Source organism: Rhinoderma darwinii, chromosome 4 (genome assembly GCF_050947455.1).
Source record: "Rhinoderma darwinii isolate aRhiDar2 chromosome 4, aRhiDar2.hap1, whole genome shotgun sequence".
NCBI lineage: Eukaryota > Metazoa > Chordata > Amphibia > Anura > Rhinodermatidae > Rhinoderma > Rhinoderma darwinii.
The window spans coordinates 181,763,121-181,783,911 of record NC_134690.1 but is presented as its reverse complement, the minus strand read 5'-3'; the positions used below and the strand labels follow the sequence as shown (position 1 = coordinate 181,783,911).

The 20,791-nt window shown below is 42.3% G+C and overlaps 1 protein-coding gene across 1 annotated transcript in view; it reads right to left on the bottom strand.

The window, feature by feature from the left end:
• The window catches only part of LOC142760482 (elongin-A-like), a 48,851-nt gene that overhangs the window by 19,028 nt on the left and 9,032 nt on the right, over positions 1–20,791 (bottom strand). Inside the window, exons 5-9 of the mRNA XM_075863676.1 lie at positions 19,781–19,883; positions 14,218–14,385; positions 11,297–11,394; positions 10,927–11,107; positions 10,153–10,276 (exon numbers count right to left, since the gene is read on the bottom strand). Coding sequence (XP_075719791.1) covers positions 10,153–10,276; positions 10,927–11,107; positions 11,297–11,394; positions 14,218–14,385; positions 19,781–19,883 — 674 coding nt within the window. The remainder of the gene's footprint in view (positions 1–10,152; positions 10,277–10,926; positions 11,108–11,296; positions 11,395–14,217; positions 14,386–19,780; positions 19,884–20,791) is intronic.

The window sequence follows — 20,791 nt, the reverse complement described above, 5'->3', positions numbered from 1 at the left end:
GGGGACTTGATCCAGCGATCTTTGGATTGCTGGTACAATACACTGCAATACTATTGTATTGCAGTATATTGTTATTTTTACAGGCTTCTGTAACAGCGCGATCGCTGTACCTGTCTGTTAGTCCCGGCCCGGGTATCAGCTGTAATACACAGATGACACCTGCAGCATATGGAGCATACATCAACCCCCGTACCATGACGTGCTATTAAGTCATAGTGCGCAAAGAGGTTAATGCACACCGGATGGTTCAAAGTGAAAATTGCAATTTTCCACTGATCTGCCATATTAGTGCATAATATGTTTTGCCCAGTTTGTGCCACTGAAAACAAATACCTCATAAAACATTAAGAGGGTTCTCCCGGGTATGGGGATACCATATATGTGGGCGCAAACTGCTGTTTGGGCACGCTGCAGGGCTCGGAAGGACGGGAGCGCCATTTTGCTTTTGGAGCGTAGATTTTTCTTGGTAGTAGTTCTGTTTGGGGTATTGCTGGTATTTCAGTTTATAATGTGGGGGCATATGTAAGCTGGGCAGAGAACATCAGGGCATAATAATGGGGTAAATCAATAATAATTCATAGATATGTGGACGGTGTCGCACTGATAAATAGCGCCCAATCTTATCCGCTTTTGGAACACACTGCACATTTTGCATCTCCATATTCTGGGAGCCAGAACTTTTTTATTTTTTCTCCACCGGAGCCATGTGAGGGCTTATTTGTTGCGGGACAATCTGTAGATTTCATTGGTACCATTTTGGGATACATACGATTTTTAAATTACTTTTTATTAAAATTTTTTGCAATCCTGACCAAAAACCAAGCATTCTGACAATGTTTTTTAGTTTATTTTTTTGCGGCTATCACTGTACGCTATAAATGACATTGTGACTTTATTCTACGGGTTAGTACAATTATGGCGATACCATATGTATATAGGTTAATTTTTATGTTTTGCAGGGTTTGCACAATAAAATCACTTATTTATAATAAAAAAAATATTTTCTGTGTCACCATATTCTGAGAGCCATAACTTTTTTATCAAAAAAGCTGTGTAAGGGCTTGTTTTTTTGCAGGACGGATTGTAGTTTTTATTGGCATATGCGACCTTTTGATCACTTTTTTATTCTTTATTTTGGGAGGGGTGGTGACCAAATAATAGCGTTTGTGGCGTAGTTTATTGATTTTTTTAGGGTGTTCATCGTGCGAGAAAAATACCATTATAGTATGGGTCGTTACGAACACGGCGATACCAAATATGTGTACTTTAAAGTGTTCATTTTTTTCCTATAATAAAAGTCTTGTTACATAAACAAAAAAGGCTTTTTTTCCCTATAATAACTTATTTTTACACTTTTTTATTACCTTTTTTTAACTTCATTTACTTGTCCCACTAGGGGAAATTTAGACTTGCAGCTTTGATTGCTGCTGGAGTACATTACACTACTTACGTTGTGTAATGTATTCTACCTGTCATTGTGACGTGACAGTCACACTCACTGGAAGCCTCGGAGGACCAGCCTCCGGCTGCTCCTCCTAGGCTTCCGTACATGGCAACCCGGAGGCCATTATCTGGCCTCCGATTGCCACAACAAGCATCAGTAGCCCCCACAATCACTTAGTGGGGGCTGCCGATATGCTTCAAACCCATTAAATGAGGCGATCGCAATCGGTCACCAAATTTAAGTGGTTAATTGCCGAAAGCAGCGACGATGGTCCACTGACCGGCAAGACTATTGTGTCAGCTGTCTGGGACAACTGACAGTGCGGTCGTGTGACAGTTTTAAATAGTGATGAAAATGAACGTCCTGGTGCGGGAATTAATACCCGACCAAGACGTTCATTTTCGTTATAGGTCGGGAAAGGATTAAGCACAGGCCTCAGAAACCGAGATCAGGTCTGAAGAGGTCTTGTGGTGCCAAAACAGTGGAAATACCCAAAAGTGACCCCCATTTTTGAAACTACACCCCTCAAGGAATTTGTCTAGGGGTATAGTCAGCATCTTGACCCCACAGGTCTTTTGCTATATTTATTGGAGTTAGTCTGTGAAAATGAAAATCTTAATTTTCCTGCAAAAAATGTAGAAATGTTTACAAGGAAGAATAAAAAGCACCCCAAAATTTGTAAACCAATTTCTCCCGATTACAGCAATAGCCCATATGTGGTAATAAACTGCTGTTTGGACCCATGGCAAGGCCCAGAAGGGAAGGAGCGCCATTTGGATTTTGGAGCGCAGATTTTGCTGGAATGGTTTTCGGGTGCCATGTCACGTTTGCAGCGACCTGGAGGGACCAAAATATTAGAAACCCCCCAAAGTGGTCCATTTGGGAAACCACATTACTTAAGGAATCTATCTAGGGGTATAGTGAGCATTTAGGCCCCACAGGTGTTTTGCAGAATTTATTAGAATTAGCCCGTGAAAATGAATATCAACATTTTTTCAATTTTTTTTTTTTTTTTAAAAGATGAAAATGCACCCAAACATTTGTAAAGCAATTTCTCCCGAGTACAGCTATACCCCACATGTGGTCGTAAAGGGTTTTTTTCAGTAGAAATTAATTAACCCTTCGAGGACTGATCCATTTTTTGCTTTTTCATTTTAGTTTTTCCCTCCTCGTGTTCCAAGTGCCATAAAGTTTTTTCTTTTTCCGTCAATAGAGTGGTGCGAGGGCTTACTTTTTGCAGGAGTTATTGTAGTTTGTATTGGCACCATTTAAAGTACCCATTTTACTGGGAAACCGAAAATAAAATTTGCAGGCTGAAATTGGAAAAAACTGTGAATACTCCATTATTTTTTGGGTTTTCGTTTTTACGGAATAAAATTTTTCTCTGCGTTTCATTTTGATTATGGAGATACCAAATTTATATAGTTTATTTTAGATTTACTACATCTACAAACTAAAAAAGATTGGTTAAAAAAAACAAAAAAGAATTGTTTTTCACCATATTCCGAGAGCCATAACTTCTTTTTTTGGGCAATTGAGCGGTGGTGTGAAGGCTTATTTTTTGCGGGACGAGCTGTAGCTTTTATTGGTACAATTTTTTGGTACATACAACTTCGTGATCACTTTTTATTAAACATTTTTTCAGAGCTAAGGAGACCAAAAAACAGCGATTCAGCATATGTATTTTTTTTCACGAATAATAGTTTTTTTTTAAAATAATTTTTCTTTTTTTACACATTTTATTAGTCCCTCTGGGAGACTAGAACTGCAGTATATAGTCATTTTTACAGGCTTCTGTAACAACGCGATCGCTGTTCCTGTCAGTCCCAGCTGACACCCGCAGCGTGAGCCTGCTCCATACATCACCCCCCCCCCCCCCCGCAAAACACGACATGCTATTAAGTTGTGGTGTGCGAAGGGATTAATGCGCAGTGGATGCTGCAAAGCGGAAATTAAAGGTTTCCACTGATATGCCATTTTACTGCACAATATGTTGTGCCCAGTTTGTGCCACTGAAGACAAATACCTCATAAAATGTTAAGCAGGTTCTCCCGGGTATGGCGATGCCATATATGTGAACCTAAACTGCTGTTTGGGCACGGTGTAGGGCACAGATGAAATGGGAGCACCATTTGGCTTTTGGAGAGCAGATTTTGCTTAGCAGTTGTTCTGTTTGGGGTTTTACTGGTATTTCAGTTTATAATGTGGGGACATTTGTAAGCTGTGCAGTGTACACCAGGGTATAATAATGCAGTAAATAAATAATTTATCGATTTGTGGCCGGTGTCGCACTGATATGCTTTTGGAACACTGCACATTTTGCTTCGCCATATTCTTGGAGCCAGCATTTTTTTATTTTTTCTCCAACAGAGCATTGTGAGGGCTTATTTGTTGCGGGACAATCGTAGATTTCATTGGTACCATTTTGGAGTACATGAGATCTTTTGATCACTTTTTATTCCATTTTCTGGCAAGCAAGGAGACCAAAAACCATCAAATCTGACAATTATTTGTATTCTTTTTTTTTTTTTGTCTCCGTTCACTAGGTTTCAGTATTTTATGACGGAAGCAAAAAAAGTGCAGTGTGAAGAACTTTTGTTTCTGTGAAAAAAAAACAGAAACTTCGCGAACGAAAACAAACCGAAAGCAACAAAAGAATTACCATTGAAATCAATGGTAATCTAAGGGTATGGCAATGCAAATTACGTCTGAAATTACGGAGCCGTTTTCAGGCGAAAACAGCTCCTGAATTTCAGACGTTTTGACAAGTGCACACGTTTTTGGCGGCGTCTTTTACGGACATAATTGGAGCTGGTTTTCATTGGAGTCAATGAAAAACGGCTCCAATTATGTCCCAAGAAGTGACATGCACTTCTTTGAGGCGGGCGTCTGCACAGAACACCGTAAGACCCATTGAATTCAATGGGCAGATGTTTGCAGACGGTTTGGAGCCGTTTTTTCGGGCGTAATATGCCTGAATTACGTCCATAAATAGGGCGTGTGAACTTACCCTTACAGAACAGTAACGTTGCTTTACGTTTAATCTTTCGATCCGCTCTACCTCTGACGGAAGGGAGGTAAATGTATATTAACGGTAGAGTGAATTTAGCCTTATCGCCAATACGCCTTTTCATGGCGGCCACTAATGGGCTTTATTCCGATGCATACGCCTTTTCACGTTGTTGCAACAGAATAAACAGAGCAGGGAGCGGTTAAATCTCCCTGCTCTCAGCTAACGTCGGTAGCTAAGAGTTGGTAGGCATCCTGCTCGAACGGGCGAGATCTGTAACCCCTCAGATGCGGCGCTCAATAGAGAGTGTGATCGCCGAGTGCCGCTGTCTTCTATGGCACGTGTGAATGAAAAAATATGAAAACCCACTATTTCCTCTTACAAAATGCTTTATTATTAAAATAAACCCCCAAAAAAGTGACATATTTGGTATTGCGGCGTCTAGAACAACCAACTATAAAGTTATTACATTATTTAACAGCTGTATTCTGTGAATCCAGCCTTAAAAAAAAAAAAAAAAAAAAAAAAGTGATCAGAAAAAAGTCGGATCTACTCCAAAATTGTTCCGATAGTCATCCCGCAAGAAAAAAAAAAAGTTGTCGCTCTTTGAATGAGACTATGGTAAAAACTTCAAAAATAACTTGGACATTAAGGCCTAAAATAGGCTGGTCATTTAGGGGTTAAATATTATTCCTCACTTAGGCCCCATGCACACGACCGTAAAAACGCCCGTAATTAAGGGCCCATAGACTTCTATTGGCCACGGGTACCTTCCCGTTTGCGTACAGGAAGGTTGCCCGTGCCGTTGAAAAATATAGAACATGTCCTATTTCAGGCCGTAGAAGTCTATGGGGCTCCCATAATTACGGGTGGCTACGTGTGTGCACCCGTAATTACGGGAGCCTTGCTAGGCGGCGTCAGGGGATTTTAATTTTTGAATGAATGAATGAAGAGAAGCAGAGAAAATGGCGTCTGAGCGATCATGTGACCCTTTAAGGGGTTTTGACATGACTGACATAATTTCCAGCCCCCCTTTTTTTACGTGTCCGTAAATACGGGTGGAATATGGACGACAACGGGCCCGTATTTACCGGTTAAAAATTAGTGACATATATATTTTTTTTATATAAAAAAAAAAGGACTAAATATTTGACGGAAAATAGTTTTCTTGGTATTGCCTAAAAATAAATTAATTAAAAGGGTCTGTTCACACAACTTAAAAAAATACGTCTGAAAATCAGGAGCTGTTTTCGCCTGAAAACCGCTCTGTAATTTCAGACGTTTTTGTAACTACTCGCATTTTTTGCGGTGACTTTTACGGACGTTATTGGAGCTGTTTTTCAATGGAGTCAATGAAAAACGGCTCAAAAAAGTACCAAGAAGTGACATGCACTTATTTTTCGCGGGCGTCTTTTTACACGCCGTCTTTTGACAGCGATGCGTAAAATTACATCTTGTGGGAACAGAACATCGTAAAACCCATTGAAAGCAATGGGCACAGGTTTGTAGGCATAATGGAGACGTTTTTTCAGGCTTAATTCGAGGTGTAAAACGCCCGAATTACGTCTGAAAACACTGCGTGTGAACATACCCTAAATCGTAATTTTTTTTTAATCTAAATGTGCGTCATCAAGTAGGACAACATGAATGACAACAACAGGCAGCTACTGAATTTCCCAGCGTTTCCAAGATCAGGTTACATTCTATAGTTATAAAGCCAAAATAGTTCATTACCTTTAGAAACACAAAACATCCACAATTGTGACTGTACTGCACACTGTAAATAAGCCACATTGATCTTCCCCCAGATAAGTTATTGAAAGTGGGGCATTTCAAAATGGAAATTCTGTGTTATAGGAGTGAAAATCCAACACCTCTGAATCAGGAGTGGTTTCAATTACAGACAACCATGTGGTATGGCAGGTTCTGTACTGCTCTGCATTCATGGAGGAGCTCACAGATTCTTAAGTAGTGCTGGGAGTCGTAGCTTCCACTTTTAAGAATGTTTAATCAGCCTTATTCAGGGTATTATGCAGTTCAATAAAACAAAATGCACATACCTAAATGCAGGAAAATTTGTACAAGTCAATAAAAGTCAGAAGAAATTACCTTCATAAACAAAACAGAAATAATAGAAAAGTTCTGTATGCTACAGACAGATAGCCTTGTGGTAGAAAAAAAAAAGTTCAGGTCATTATATTGTATAAAACCAGGGCCAAATCTATAGAGACCCTAGCCAAAATATTGATCGGGAGCCCACAGGGAGGGAAAAAAGGAGAGAAAAAAAAAAAAGGCTACAATTTTAAGTACCATATATTAATATATCATACACCAACAATGACCATACAATGTAGAAACCCCACAATGCAGTGTTCAAATACTGTTATACAGTGCCTGAACTCACAAACACACACACACACACACACACACACATCATACAACTAACAGTCCCCTATTGACCTCACAAAACCACTGTACTAGGGCTGGGCAATTAATCGGGAAAAGAAACGAAACCGAAATTCAGCGCAGATAACCAACGTCATCATCTTGCATATTTCGGTTTTCTTTGCTTTTTTTCTGGTTTCCACTGTATCTTGCGTCCTCAGGATGCAGATACAATTAAATCCTAAAGTAGAGCAGGGAGTCGGCAGTTCCCTGCTCTACTATTCACGGTGTAACGCTGGCTGCTCACAGCTCAGCGCAGATAGGAGCGATGATGTCACTGCATCGCAACTGTCTGCGCTGAGCCGTGAGCAGCACAGCACACATGTATTCAGACTCTGCTGGACTTCTCCCATATACAGTCATTTCAGTAATCTTATTGGTCCATGGTATCTAGCCTCAGTGCCCACCCCAGTCGTATATACACAAGTGATGGTGGTAATATATACAGGACTGATGGGGGTAATATACAGGGACCCACATTCTCCCCGTATATACCAGCTCGCCATCATCCCTGAATATACAATTGGGGCAGGCACTGTCTGCTCGCCGTGGTGCGTGGACATTGAGGCTAAACAAGAAGTAAATGTACAGTGTCGAAACAGGTCTATAAAGCGCATATATAGTTGTGTTACAGACTTCCAAAATACCTCCTTACACAGCACAAATGACATAACCATATAGTGCCCAAATAACAGAGCCATACATTGTCTGATGTCAGCCGGGCTCCTGCTCCAACGTTAGCGAACAAAGTTAACTTTAACCCTTCAAATGCAGCAGTTATTAGCGACCGCTGCATTTGAGTTGTTTACAGAGGGAGTGAGCTCCCTCTGTCACCCATCGGCGGCCCGCAATTGTGGGCATCCGATGGGGTGCCATGGCTGCCGGGGGCCTAGCAAAGGCCCCCAGGTCTGCCCTGGCTCTATACTTATTAGGATGTGCCAGAGGCATGCCCTAATAGATGCCTGTCCGTTCTTTACTGACAGGCAATAATGCCCTGGTATACGAAGCGATCGCATAGTGAAGTCTTCTAGTGAGACTGAAAAAATAATTAATGTGAAATAAAAATTAATTAAAGGTACACATTAAAAAAAAATAAAACCATTTTGGTTTTATTTAGTAAAAGTGTAAAAAATAAAAAACGACACATATATATAGTATCCCCGCAATCGTAATGACCCACAAAATAAAGTTATATTATTTAAACCGCAAGGTGAACCCCGTAAAAAAACAACGCAATTTTTTTCCCCCATTTTCCCCCAAAATAATAATAAAAGATCAATAAGTCCCATGTACCCCAAAATGGTAGCAATGAAGTCCCGCAAAAAACAAGCCCTCATATGGAGACATTGACAGAAAAATAAAAAAGTTATGGCTCTTGGAAAGCGGCGTTGCAAAATAAAATTATTTTAGTTCAAAAGTAGTAAAACATAAAAAAAATACTATACATATGTGGTATCACCTTAACCGTACCGACCCATAGAATAAAAGTTAGCATGGTATTTACTCTGCACAGTAAATCGGCGTAAATGTAAAACACATAGAACAATGGCTAAACTGCTGTTTTGTTATATCCCCCCAAAAAAAGTTGATAAAAAAATTCTACATACCCCAAAATGGTGCCATTGAAAAATACAACTCAGGGGGGATTTACACGAGCATGTGCGTTTTTGCGCACGCAAAAAAAACGCTGCGTTTGGCGTGCGCAAAAGGCACTTAACAGCTCCGTGTGTCATCACATAGGATGTGCGGCTGCATGATTTTCGCGCAGCCGCCATCATTATGATACTCTGTTTGGATGTTTGTAAACAGAAAAGCACGTGGTGCTTTTGTTTCCAAACATAATTTTGACTGCTGTTGCGCAAATAATGCGTGTCCCACGGAAGTGCTTCTGTGTGGTGTGCGTGATTTTCACGCACCCATTGACTTCAATGGGTGCGTGATGCGCGAACAATGCAGAAAAATAGGACCTGTCGTGAGTTTTACGCAGTGAACTCACGCTGCGCAAAAATCACGGACAGTCTGCACTGCCCCATAAACTTGCATAGGTCTGTGCAACACACGTGAAATGCACGTGTGTATATCGGGTTCGTGTAAATCAGCCCTTATTCCGCAAAAACCAAGTCCACATACAGCCATGTAAACGTGAAAATAAAAAATAAAAAAAGTTATAGCTCTTCGAATGGGACGATGGAGAAATGACATGCACTTCTTTTTTGCGGGCGTCTTTTTACGTGCCGTCGGAAGAGAACGCCGTATTTCGCAGTGAAATGGACAAATGTTTGTAGGCGTTCTGCTTCAATTTTTTCAGGCGTAAACGCCCCAAAATGCGCCTGAAAACATTACGTGTGCACATACCCTTACCATAGTGACACGTTAGAAGTTTTGATTGGTGGTGTCCAAGCAAGGAAACCCCCAGCAATTGCTAAAATTAAACGGCAGACGCGTTCGTGTGAGCGCTGAGCCGCTTCGTTTTGTTTCGGCTTTTTCTGGAAATCGATGTAGCAGTGTACTGGCTCAATAGAAAGTCTATGAGCCCCTACACCACTACATTGGCTTTCCGGAAAAAGCCGAACAGAAACAAAGCAGCTCAGTGCTCACACGAGAGCTTCTGCAGCTTTGTTTTAGCGATCAGTGGTGGTCTCAGTGTTTGGACCCCACCAATTAAAAACTTCTGGCATGTCTGACATTTCAGAAGTTTGTTGAACGTTTAGTTACCCTTTAATTGTGATCTACATATGGTATCACACTATGGATCACTTTTTATCCCAATAGTCAAGACCACCTTAAACCTATATTAAACCTGCCAGAGACATAAGAAAGTAAAAAAAAAAAATTGTTTAGCCGACAGCTATTTACCTTGACCCCCCCCCCCCACCCCACCGATTAAACTTCCATTTCAGTTAGGCAGAATAGGTATGTTATAGCTGCAGAGGAAAGAATTCACGGGCAGCAAAGGTTCAGATAATCGAACCTGTTAAATCCTTATTTGCTCAATAGCAAAGCAGCAATATCCACCAATATTTATCGAATGCCCTAGGCCGGCATCACTCTGGTTCTATTTTACAGATCGTTAGCTGCACAGGGGTTAAAATGGCAAATAAGAACAGCTAAATGTACATTTTACCAACACAATAGTTAATAAGCTTGAGACATTCCAAAGTGATTAATACCTTAAAACCTCAAAATAAATAAAGTTTATCTACTATTTGTGAATACATTACAGGCATCATTTCTTCTATAGTTGCAAACGTACTTGTATTTATCTAGTGGGTGAGGTTGTACAATAAGCCCTGCCGTTCCATGAATTTCCTGCTGCCGACGAATGTTGCGTGGAGGTTTGGCTACACCATGGATGTAAGCCAGTTTTACTTGCCGACCTGCAATCATTTTACGGAAGCTCTTATTTGAAGTCCATGTTTTAATGATCAAACCTACAAAACTAAACACAGCCATTATGATGGTAATTCAACTGCCTTTCTACAGTGTCAATAGGCAGACATTGTAAACCGCAGTAAAATTACAGGCCAAGTAATAACATAATAATTGCTCCATTTCTCTCCCAAATTACAATTTTTTGTGTCACTCTAGCTTGAAATGCGCTACCTAGAATTAACATTTTAAGAAGTCTAAATTCCTATATAGAAAAACACTTATTAAAACTAACAGATAGGCAGCTTCTGGGAATTAAAAAGAATATGTATAAGCAAAATTATATACTATTCTACTACATTAATAATGTACACTGGATTCCATTAGATAAACTGCTTCTACATATTATAATTCATTTCTGAAGGAAAATCTGGGGAACAGTTTCAAGAATTGTAACAAATTAAAAGGCCGTACAGCTAAGGACACTCAATGCGGTGATTCTCCAGTGATATTTGCCACAGTGACTTGATCGGATTTATCAAATCTGTTGTATTTCAAAACAAGGAGAATAATGTCTAATCGAATACAGCATTTTCCAAAATAGTCAGTGGGGACCATTTTTTTTTTCATTGCTAGTCTAATTTGCCAGGTGACAAACCTTTTGGTTTCCCAGAATGTGCAGAACTGATATTTTGCGTTATCTTCCTTAACTTTTCCTCTCTTTCGTTAAAAAGCCTTAAATACATTTCCCGCCAAGACTCATACTCTAAGAGCCGATGACCTTTAAAGTCTCTTCCACAGTGCTTTTTCCACAAGTTCCCAGAGTCCTCCATAAAAACCTTAATGAAATAAAAAAAAATTGAAATTCTGTTAAAGTGAAGTTTATATTTATATAGAAAAAGGTGGTGCACTGGCATTGAACGATGAAACAGTCACAAAAAAATTGCACCAACAAAACTACAACGCAACCTTTTTTTTTGTGTGTATTTGACTTCAAGGAAAGGAAATTCCCAAGAAAATGTACACACCGGATTACAGTCTTCAATTCGATTCAACTGCTCAGGAGTACAACGATCAAGAACCGGCTTTAGGATTTCAAATGGTACACCTCCAACCTCTTGAATTGCTACAAAGGAAGCAAAACAAGTGCTTTACTGCACATGTAATATTTGTTGAAAGCATTTGTTAAATGACATGATTTACGGATCCAGGGCAGACCACTCCCAAGCAAAATCATCAAACTACGAAATGGTAATAGATAATAGAAAGACAACATATTTTCAATAACCGTTTTTGGGGTTAAATGGCCAGAGCGGTTTTTAAAAATTACAAAACTACAACTATCAAAGGAGGACCTAGATGACATGCTACGCAAGTATCCATTGAAATTCAAGGAGACCACAAGACCATGCAAGCGTCTGACATACAGCTACCGGCCAAAGACCAATAAAGGAACATCACTTTCGGGCAGCCATTGTAGTAGAGCCAAAACCACAGTCCTCTATTTAACGGCCTTGCCCGCCCATAGGTAATGAGTAAAAAATTAATATTGTCTGTCTTATATTCATCCAACTTCACCCTCATTCATCTACTATGTAGCAATAGTTAGAAAACAGCTTTAGGAAATATATTATTATACATATAGAATTGTAGTTTCAAGCTCCTGCTTGTATAAGTTGTTACACTTATGGGGATACTAAATATGTGGGGGTTATTACATTGTTATTCGATCTATAAAACAAAAAAAAATGTTTCAAATTTTTTTGGTTTTACATGTGTACACTTATGTAGGGGCTTATACTTAAATGGTCACTACGTTTTCAACGTACGTTGTATAAAATCAACAATACAAGCTAATAGAAAACAAAACTTTGTAATATATCTTTAGAGATAATTGCCTCTTAACTGGTTGCCGACCGTCGGCCGTTTATATACAGCCAACGGTCGAGGACCTTAAAACCCGTGCCATATTGTATCTACGGCGCAGGTTTCAGCTGGCTGCCCGAGCGATCAGGCAAGAAAATGTTGGGTGCCTGAAAGTCAGTGACTGCTGTGGGCCCTGAAGAAAGACAGAAGCAGTTTCTATCTTCTCTGATCTATTGCTCAATGAGCGCTGTGCATAGAATAGAGGCAGCGCCGCGCTCTCTATTGGCCCCGGTGATCATGTGACTGGTCACACAATTGCTCGGATGCCGTTAGTGGAAGGCTGCTGCTGGGTTTAAGAAGACCCAGCACAGCCCTATTAATGACAATAGTCACTATAAGAGGGCTAATTTCACCTGTCACTGGGGCTGTTGTAAAATACAAAAGAAAAAAGAAAAGAAAAAAGGAAAAGAAAAAAGGAAAAAAAGAAAAAAAAAGAAAGAGCGAGAGCACATGCAAGAGTGAGAGCGCACGCAAGAGCGAGAGCGTCTTGATGTCATCAGAGGGAGTAACATACTAGTGCATGTAATCAGGTCACAGGGGTGATGACATCATAACGGGCAATGTCAGAAGAATGCCTGGTGTGTCCCCTTTAAATCCCGAGAATGGGTAGGGTTGTCACGGATTATGTAACAGGACAGATGATTATGTCACCAGGGGTGCTGAAAGACTACCCCTATAATTTAAGCGCAAGACTTGAAGCTATCAGAAATCCAGGAGCTTGGGTTGTCCATGCCACAGGCAGTGTGTCCCCCTTTAAGGCTCTATTTACACCACAGGGTCCGTGTGTCGGCCGATAAAAACGTCCGTTTTGGTCCGAATTTCTCGGCCGTTTTGCATCTCTTCAGCTTCCGTTCCGGGCCGTGTTTCCGTTTTTAACGGCCGATTTTGACCCGTTTTGCATCAGTTTTTGATGCAAATGATGAATTTAATTTATAATTTTTTTTCCACACACTTCCCCCTGTAGGTAGTGCCACACAGCCCCTGCCATAGATGGCACAGCCCCCCTCCTACCTTTCTGTAGAGAACGCCACTATTCCAAGAGAAGTCCCTGACTGCAATGTCCATATATGGACAGTGAAGTCGGGGACTTCTCCTGGAGCAGAAACACCGGCCGCAGCGCCGGGGATTCCGCTTCAGAAGTCCCTGATGTCACGGTGCCCATATATGGACAGTGAAGTCAGAGACTTCTCCTGGAGCGGAATCCCGAATCCCTGGCCACAGCGTTGCTGAAGCTGTGGCCGGGGATTGGGGATTCCGCTCCTACAGGGAGCAAAGAAAATACCCTCCTCCTCACATGCACTTCGCACTGTTGGGAGGAGGAGATAGCGAGCGAGCGACAGAAGACACGGCCGTCACTCGGAACACATTCAAGTGATGGCCCTGTATTACCCGGCCCCATAGACTTCTATGGGAGCCGGACGAACGGCCGAAAATAGGGCATGTTCCATTTTTTGACGGCCCGGTTTGCTGGGCAGTCCAAAAAATAAAAAAAATCGGTCAGGTGAATAACCTCATTTGGGGTCTATAGTTCCTACTGCAGCCGTGTGATGGACGTTTTTTGAACGGCCGTCACACGGCTGGGAAACCCTGTCGTGTGAATAGGGCCTTAGGATTCATAGTCTGTGATGACGCCAGTAGGGAAAACATCAGAGATTTGATGACGTCACTGAGGATTGTTAAAGATATCTAGGGGGTTGTCAGGTAAATTTTTTCTTCCAACTGTATGGGCATGAGATGGTGCTACGAAAGGTATACAAGCCAATGCCGGTGTAATTGCATCTGACTGATTCAGAGGACTGTGTAAAATTTGTTGAGGCATGTCAAGTATTACATTGGAAACCTATTTGAAGCAAAAAATTAGTTTACTACGGATACTATTATCACATGTTACTGCCAGCAATAAAGTAACTGAATACAAAATGCTTGGATTTTATAAATTAATCAAACCACAAAGTACAGGTAAAAAAACAAAACAAAAAGACCTTAATATTAATGTGAAGGGATTGCCTTTTATTATACTTACAATCAATGTTATTTTGAAGGATTCGTATACATTGCTCATAAAGCGAAAGCATTTTTGGAAGATATATTATTTTGGAACCAGAGTACACCAACATTTTGGAATTAAGACGCTTCCCAGTAAATCCAGTTGATTCAGAACTCCTATCAGGTAAGATTTCTGGAATGCTCTCTGTGTAAAAAGTTTAAATATTAATAAAGCTAAAAGCTTTCGCATATGCACGACATTTCATATGCAAAACAGACATATTTCTCATCCAGTGAATTCTACAAAAGCTATATTATGGTGTGTTCACATCAGCGTCAGCCTTCCGTTGATGCCTTCCGTCAGACCTTTCTGTTGAAGAAACGCATCAACGGCACGGCAAAAACGGAAACCATAGCTTCTGTTTGCATTACCATTTATTTCAATGGTAATGCTTCCGTTGCAAATGGTTTCAGTTTGTCTTCGTTCAGCGAGATGTCCGTTTTTTTTGCGGAATCAATAGTGTAGTCGACTGCACTATTATTCCCGCCAAAAAAAGGAAACCTTACGGAACGGAGACAAACCGAAACCATTTGCAAAGGAAGAATTACCATTTAAATCAATGGTAATGCAAACAGAAGCTATGGTTTCCCAGATGGAAAGGTCTGACGTGAACAGGCCCTTAACATGGTAAATCAGCATCTCTACCACATACAGTACACATAAATATATGTAATAAGCTCTTATAATAAAAGTAAAAGGTTTCAAAACATCCCAGGTTTTTTATTAAAACATCATCTGTGACAGTTTTCAAAGTTTACTTAAAAAAATGGGCCTTAATAAAGACGAGTGACTGATCTATCGGTTACAAGCAGGAGCTAGTTCTGGCATCGTGACGGATATATCTGTCATCTCATGGGTACTGCCATTGTTCCCACAAGATCAGCGGCAGGAGCACGGCTGTTATACACAATATCGACTGCAGCATCTAACGTGTTTGCGGGACGCCGATAGATTTCCAAACAAAAGGCCCCCAGGTCTACCTTCAGTAACTGCCTATTACACCATGTAATAATAATAAGCCCTGTAAAAACAAGCACTAATATGGCTATGTCGACAAAAATTAAAAAATAAAAGTTATTACTCTTGGAATACAACAGTGAAAAAACCCAAAATAATCCTTGGTCATTAAGGCCAGGTCTTTAAGGGGTTAAAAACTGATCAACTGTTTTTCAAGGCCTTCTTGCATCAGTGTGTCTCTAAGGGTATGTTCATACGGCAGCCTCCATTACGGCTGAAATTACAGAGCTGTTTTCAGGAGAAAATAGCTCCGGAATTTCAGACGTAATGGTAAGTGCAGGCGCTTTTCGCTGCGTCCATTACGGACGTAATTGGAGCGGTTTTTCCATGGAGTCAATGGAAAACGGCTCCAATTACGTCTCGAGAAGCGACAGGCACTTGATGCGGGCGAATTTTTTACGCGCCATCTTTTGACAGCGGCGCGTAAAAAAAATGACCGTCGGCACAGTACATCGTAAAACCCATTCAAATGAATGGGCAGATGTGTGTCGACGCTTTGGAGCCGTATTTTCGGACGTAATTCGGTGCTAAAACGCCCGAATTACGTCCGTAAATAGTGTGTGTGTGAACCCAGCCTAAATCTTCATCCATTTCAAGTCCATCTGACCATGTTTAATGACCGATGGCCATGAAAAACAGATTATAAAAATGGATGAATTTCATTTGTCAGGTGTTTTTGTCCAAACAAATTGAAAACACCATAGTGCCCATGTAGATAGTGCCAAAATGCCCACACATAAAGTGCCAGTGCCCTTGTAGATTGTGCCACACACAGTGCCCATACAGATAGCACCAGTGTACCCTGTGTAAAGTGCCACAATGCCCACATAGAGAACTGCGTGCACACACACCACCAAGTAGATTAACCACACACCCACCACCCGGTAGATTAACCACACACCCACCACCCTGTTGATTAACCGCACGCACACACCCACCACCCGGTAGTTTAACCGCACGCATACCACCCGGTAGTTTAACCGCACGCACACCACCCGGTAGTTTAACCCCCATGCACACCACCCGGTAGATTAACCCCCATGCACGCACACACACACACACACACACACACACACACACACACGTTCAATTAACCCCCATGCACACACACGTTCGATTAACCCCCATGCGCACACACACACGTTTGATTAACCCCCACGCACACACACACACGTTTGATTAACCCCCACGCACACACACACACACGTTCGATTAACCCCCACGCACACACACATGTTCGATTAACCCCCATGCACACACACACACACACACACACATGTTCGATTAACCCCCATGCACACACACACACACACACACACACACAAACACACGTTCGATTAACCCCCATGCACACACACACACACGTTCGATTAACCCCCATGGACACACACACACACACACGTTCGATTAACCCCCATGCACACACACACGTTCGATTAACCCCCCTGCACACACACGTTCGATTAACCCCCATGCACACACACACACACACACACGTTCGATTAACCCCCATGCACACACACACACAGACAAACACACACGTTCGATTAACCCCCATGCACACACACGTTCGATTAACCCCCATGCACACACACACACACACGTTCGATTAACCCCCATGCACACGCACACACACACACACACGTTCGATTAACCCCCATGCACACACACACGTTCGATTAACCCCCATGCACACACACACACACACACGTTCGATTAACCCCCATGCACACACACACACACGTTCGATTAACCCCCATGCACACACACACGTTCGATTAACCCCCATGCACACACACACGTTCGATTAACCCCCATGCACACACACACGTTCGATTAACCCCCATGCACACACACATGTTCGATTAACGCCCATGCACACACACACACACAAGTTCGATTAACCCCCATGCACACACACGTTCTATTAACCCCCATGCACACACACACACGTTCGATTAACCCCCATGCACACACACGTTCGATTAACCCCCATGCACACACACACACGTTCGATTAACCCCCATGCACACACACGTTCGATTAACCCCCATGGACACACACACACACGTTCGATTAACCCCCATGCAAACACACACACGTTCGATTAACACCCATGCACACACACACACACGTTCGATTAACCCCCATGCACACACACACACCACGTTCGATTAACCCCCATGCACACACACACGTTCGATTAACCCCCATGCACACACCAACACGTTCGATTAACCCCATGCACACACACGTTCGATTAACCCCCATGCATACACACGTTCGATTAACCCCCATGCACACACACACGTTCGATTAACCCCCATGCACACACACATGTTCGATTAACCCCCATGCACACACACACACACACACGTTCGATTAACCCCCATGCACACACACACGTTCGATTAACCCCCATGCACACACACACACACGTTCGATTAACCCCCATGCACACACACACACGTTCGATTAACCCCCATGCACACACACACACGTTCGATTAACCCCCATGCACACACACACACGTTCGATTAACCCCCATGCACACACACACACGTTCGATTAACCCCCATGCACACACACACACGTTCGATTAACCCCCATGCACACACACACACACGTTCGATTAACCCCCATGCACACACACACACACGTTCGATTAACCCCCATGCACACACACACGTTCGATTAACCCCCATGCACACACACACACGTTCGATTAACCCCCATGCACACACACGTTCGATTAACCCCCATGCGCGCGCACACACACACACACACACACACACACGTTCTATTAACCCCCATGCACGCACACACACACACACACACACGTTCGATTAACCCCCATGCACACACACACACACGTTCGATTAACCCCCATGCACACACACACGTGTGTTCGATTAACCCCCATGCACACACACACGTTCGATTAACCCCCATGCACACACACACGTTCGATTAACCCCCATGCACACACACACGTTCGATTAACCCCCATGCACACACACACACGTTCGATTAACCCCCATGCACACACACACACGTTCGATTAACCCCCATGCACACACACACACACACGTTCGATTAACCCCCATGCACACACACACACACACGTTCGATTAACCCCCATGCACACACACACACACGTTCGATTAACCCCCATGCACACACACACGTTCGATTAACCCCCATGCACACACACACGTTCGATTAACCCCCATGCACACACACACACGTTCGATTAACCCCCATGCACACACACACACACGTTCGATTAACCCCCATGCACACACACACACGTTTGATTAACCCCCATGCACACACACACACACAAGTTTGATTAACCCCCATGCACACACACACACACACACACGTTTGATTAACCCCCAATGCACACACACACACACACACGTTCGATTAACCCCCATGCACACACGTTCGATTAACCCCCATGCACACACGTTCGATTAACCCCCATGCACACACACACACATGTTCGATTAAACCGCACACCCCTCACACGGTAGATCGCACCATTGGGGCTCCCACTAGGTGCCGAATTCCCAGCCAGAGCACCGGCAACATTCTGACCAGGGATTCCGCTCCTGGAGGAGCTCCTAACGTCACTGTCCATGAATGCACAGTAATGTTAGGAGCTTTGAGGTACCGGAATGCCTGGCCAGAGCGTCGGCAACACTCAGTCTCCTCCAGGAGCAGAATCCCTCGTCAATGACGTCACCGTCCATATATGCAGTGTGACCTCAAGGGCGTCCCTGAGCTCAGTGCTTTAAGTAGTGCTGTGCCGGGATATCCTCTTGTGAGGGCTAAGATCAGTTTTTAAAGGCCGTCACAAGGACAGATTTCTGAAAAATGGACGTTAAAAAACTGATCTATTGAATTCTTTTGGGGCCGTCGGGCCGTGAAAGCGCCCAAAAAATAGAACATGTTCTATTATTTGACGGCCAGTATTCACGGCCCTTTAAACAAAAAAAATGCCCGTGTAAATACACCCACAGAACTTTAATGTCCTGAAAACGGCCGTGTGACGGCCATTAAACAAAACGGCCATCACACGGCTATTTCTCATTGTCGTGTGAATGTAGCCTTACACCAGTAAAACAGACAACACATTTATAAACTTGCACCTTTATGAACAAATCTAGAGACATATATAGATGTAAGAGGGAGGTTTCTCTGGTGATCTCAGTCTTTTAACCCACGTTTCGCAGCGGACGGTAATCACGCAAGCTCGTTAATGCTAGAATTCAGCAATTTTTTAATATAAGGTTTAATCCTATGTACAAGCAATTTTGAAATAATGTTAAGTAAATTAATGGTCTTGAGCTAACATTAAATATAGATGTGTAGATAGAATAGCCTACAGTAAAGGGCAATTTCCTCATTGATTAGTTCAAATCGCAAATAATTCTCAAATTAATAGTAATCCTATTTGTATGCATTCTATTAAATTGATAGTTTTGCAGTTAGTGATGCTTTCCAGTGTTCTTACCTTTGTATTCACTAGAATAAGGCGGCGAACGGAAAATCGAGTCATCCGTCAAAATTTTAGGAAGCGGAACATTGAGTAAATCTTCAAGACAGCTCTTCTTTACCTGATATTAAACAGACACAAAAAACTCACAAGGAAAACATGGTTTGTACTGATGTACCTATTGATCTAAATATTTTAATACCATCAGTTATGTTGTACACAACATGACCAAGGAGGCCTCAGTTGATACTGTATAATGTGAAGTGCCAAACGGTGTTAGCAATATTGAAATAAAAAAATATATATGCCTGTATTATAAGAATAGATACTCCAGAACTAAGGCCTAATTCAGACGAGCGTGTTCGGTCCATGATATACGGTCCGTGTGTCGGCCGCATTTCCCGGACTGAACCCACTGCAGGGAGCCGGGCTCCTAGCATCATAGTTATCTATGACGCTAGGTGTCACTGCCTCCCCGCGGATCTACTGTCCCGTACTGAAAACATGATTACAGTACGGGACAGTTGTCCCGCAGCGAGGCAGTGACACCTAGCGTCATAGAGAACTATGATGCTAGGAGCCTGGCTCCCTGCAGTGTGTTCGGTCCGGGAAATGCGGCCGACACACGGACCGTATAACACGGACCGAACACGCTCGTCTAAATTAGGCGTAATTGTAATAGAGTAGACCGGTCATCATATTATGCAGCTCTATTTAAGGGAAGCGTATTATGGGTTTGGTGCACCATTGGCTCAAACAGCACAAAAAAACCACATTGTGTTGTTTAGCAGCTAGCAAAGAATAAAACTGTCCACAGTAAGTCTGCTGTATTCATGAGGGGGAACGCTCCCTCTGATCAGAGACAAACAGTTTTTCATGTATACACTGTAGTTATCAATTACTGCTGAGAGGGGCAGAAAGAGTCAGAAATACAGTCAGAAGTATTCTTTGCTAGCTGCTATTATCCAAACAATAAAATTATTTTTGTATAGTAATGGTGCAATGGAGCTGTCCCCATACAATGTGTCC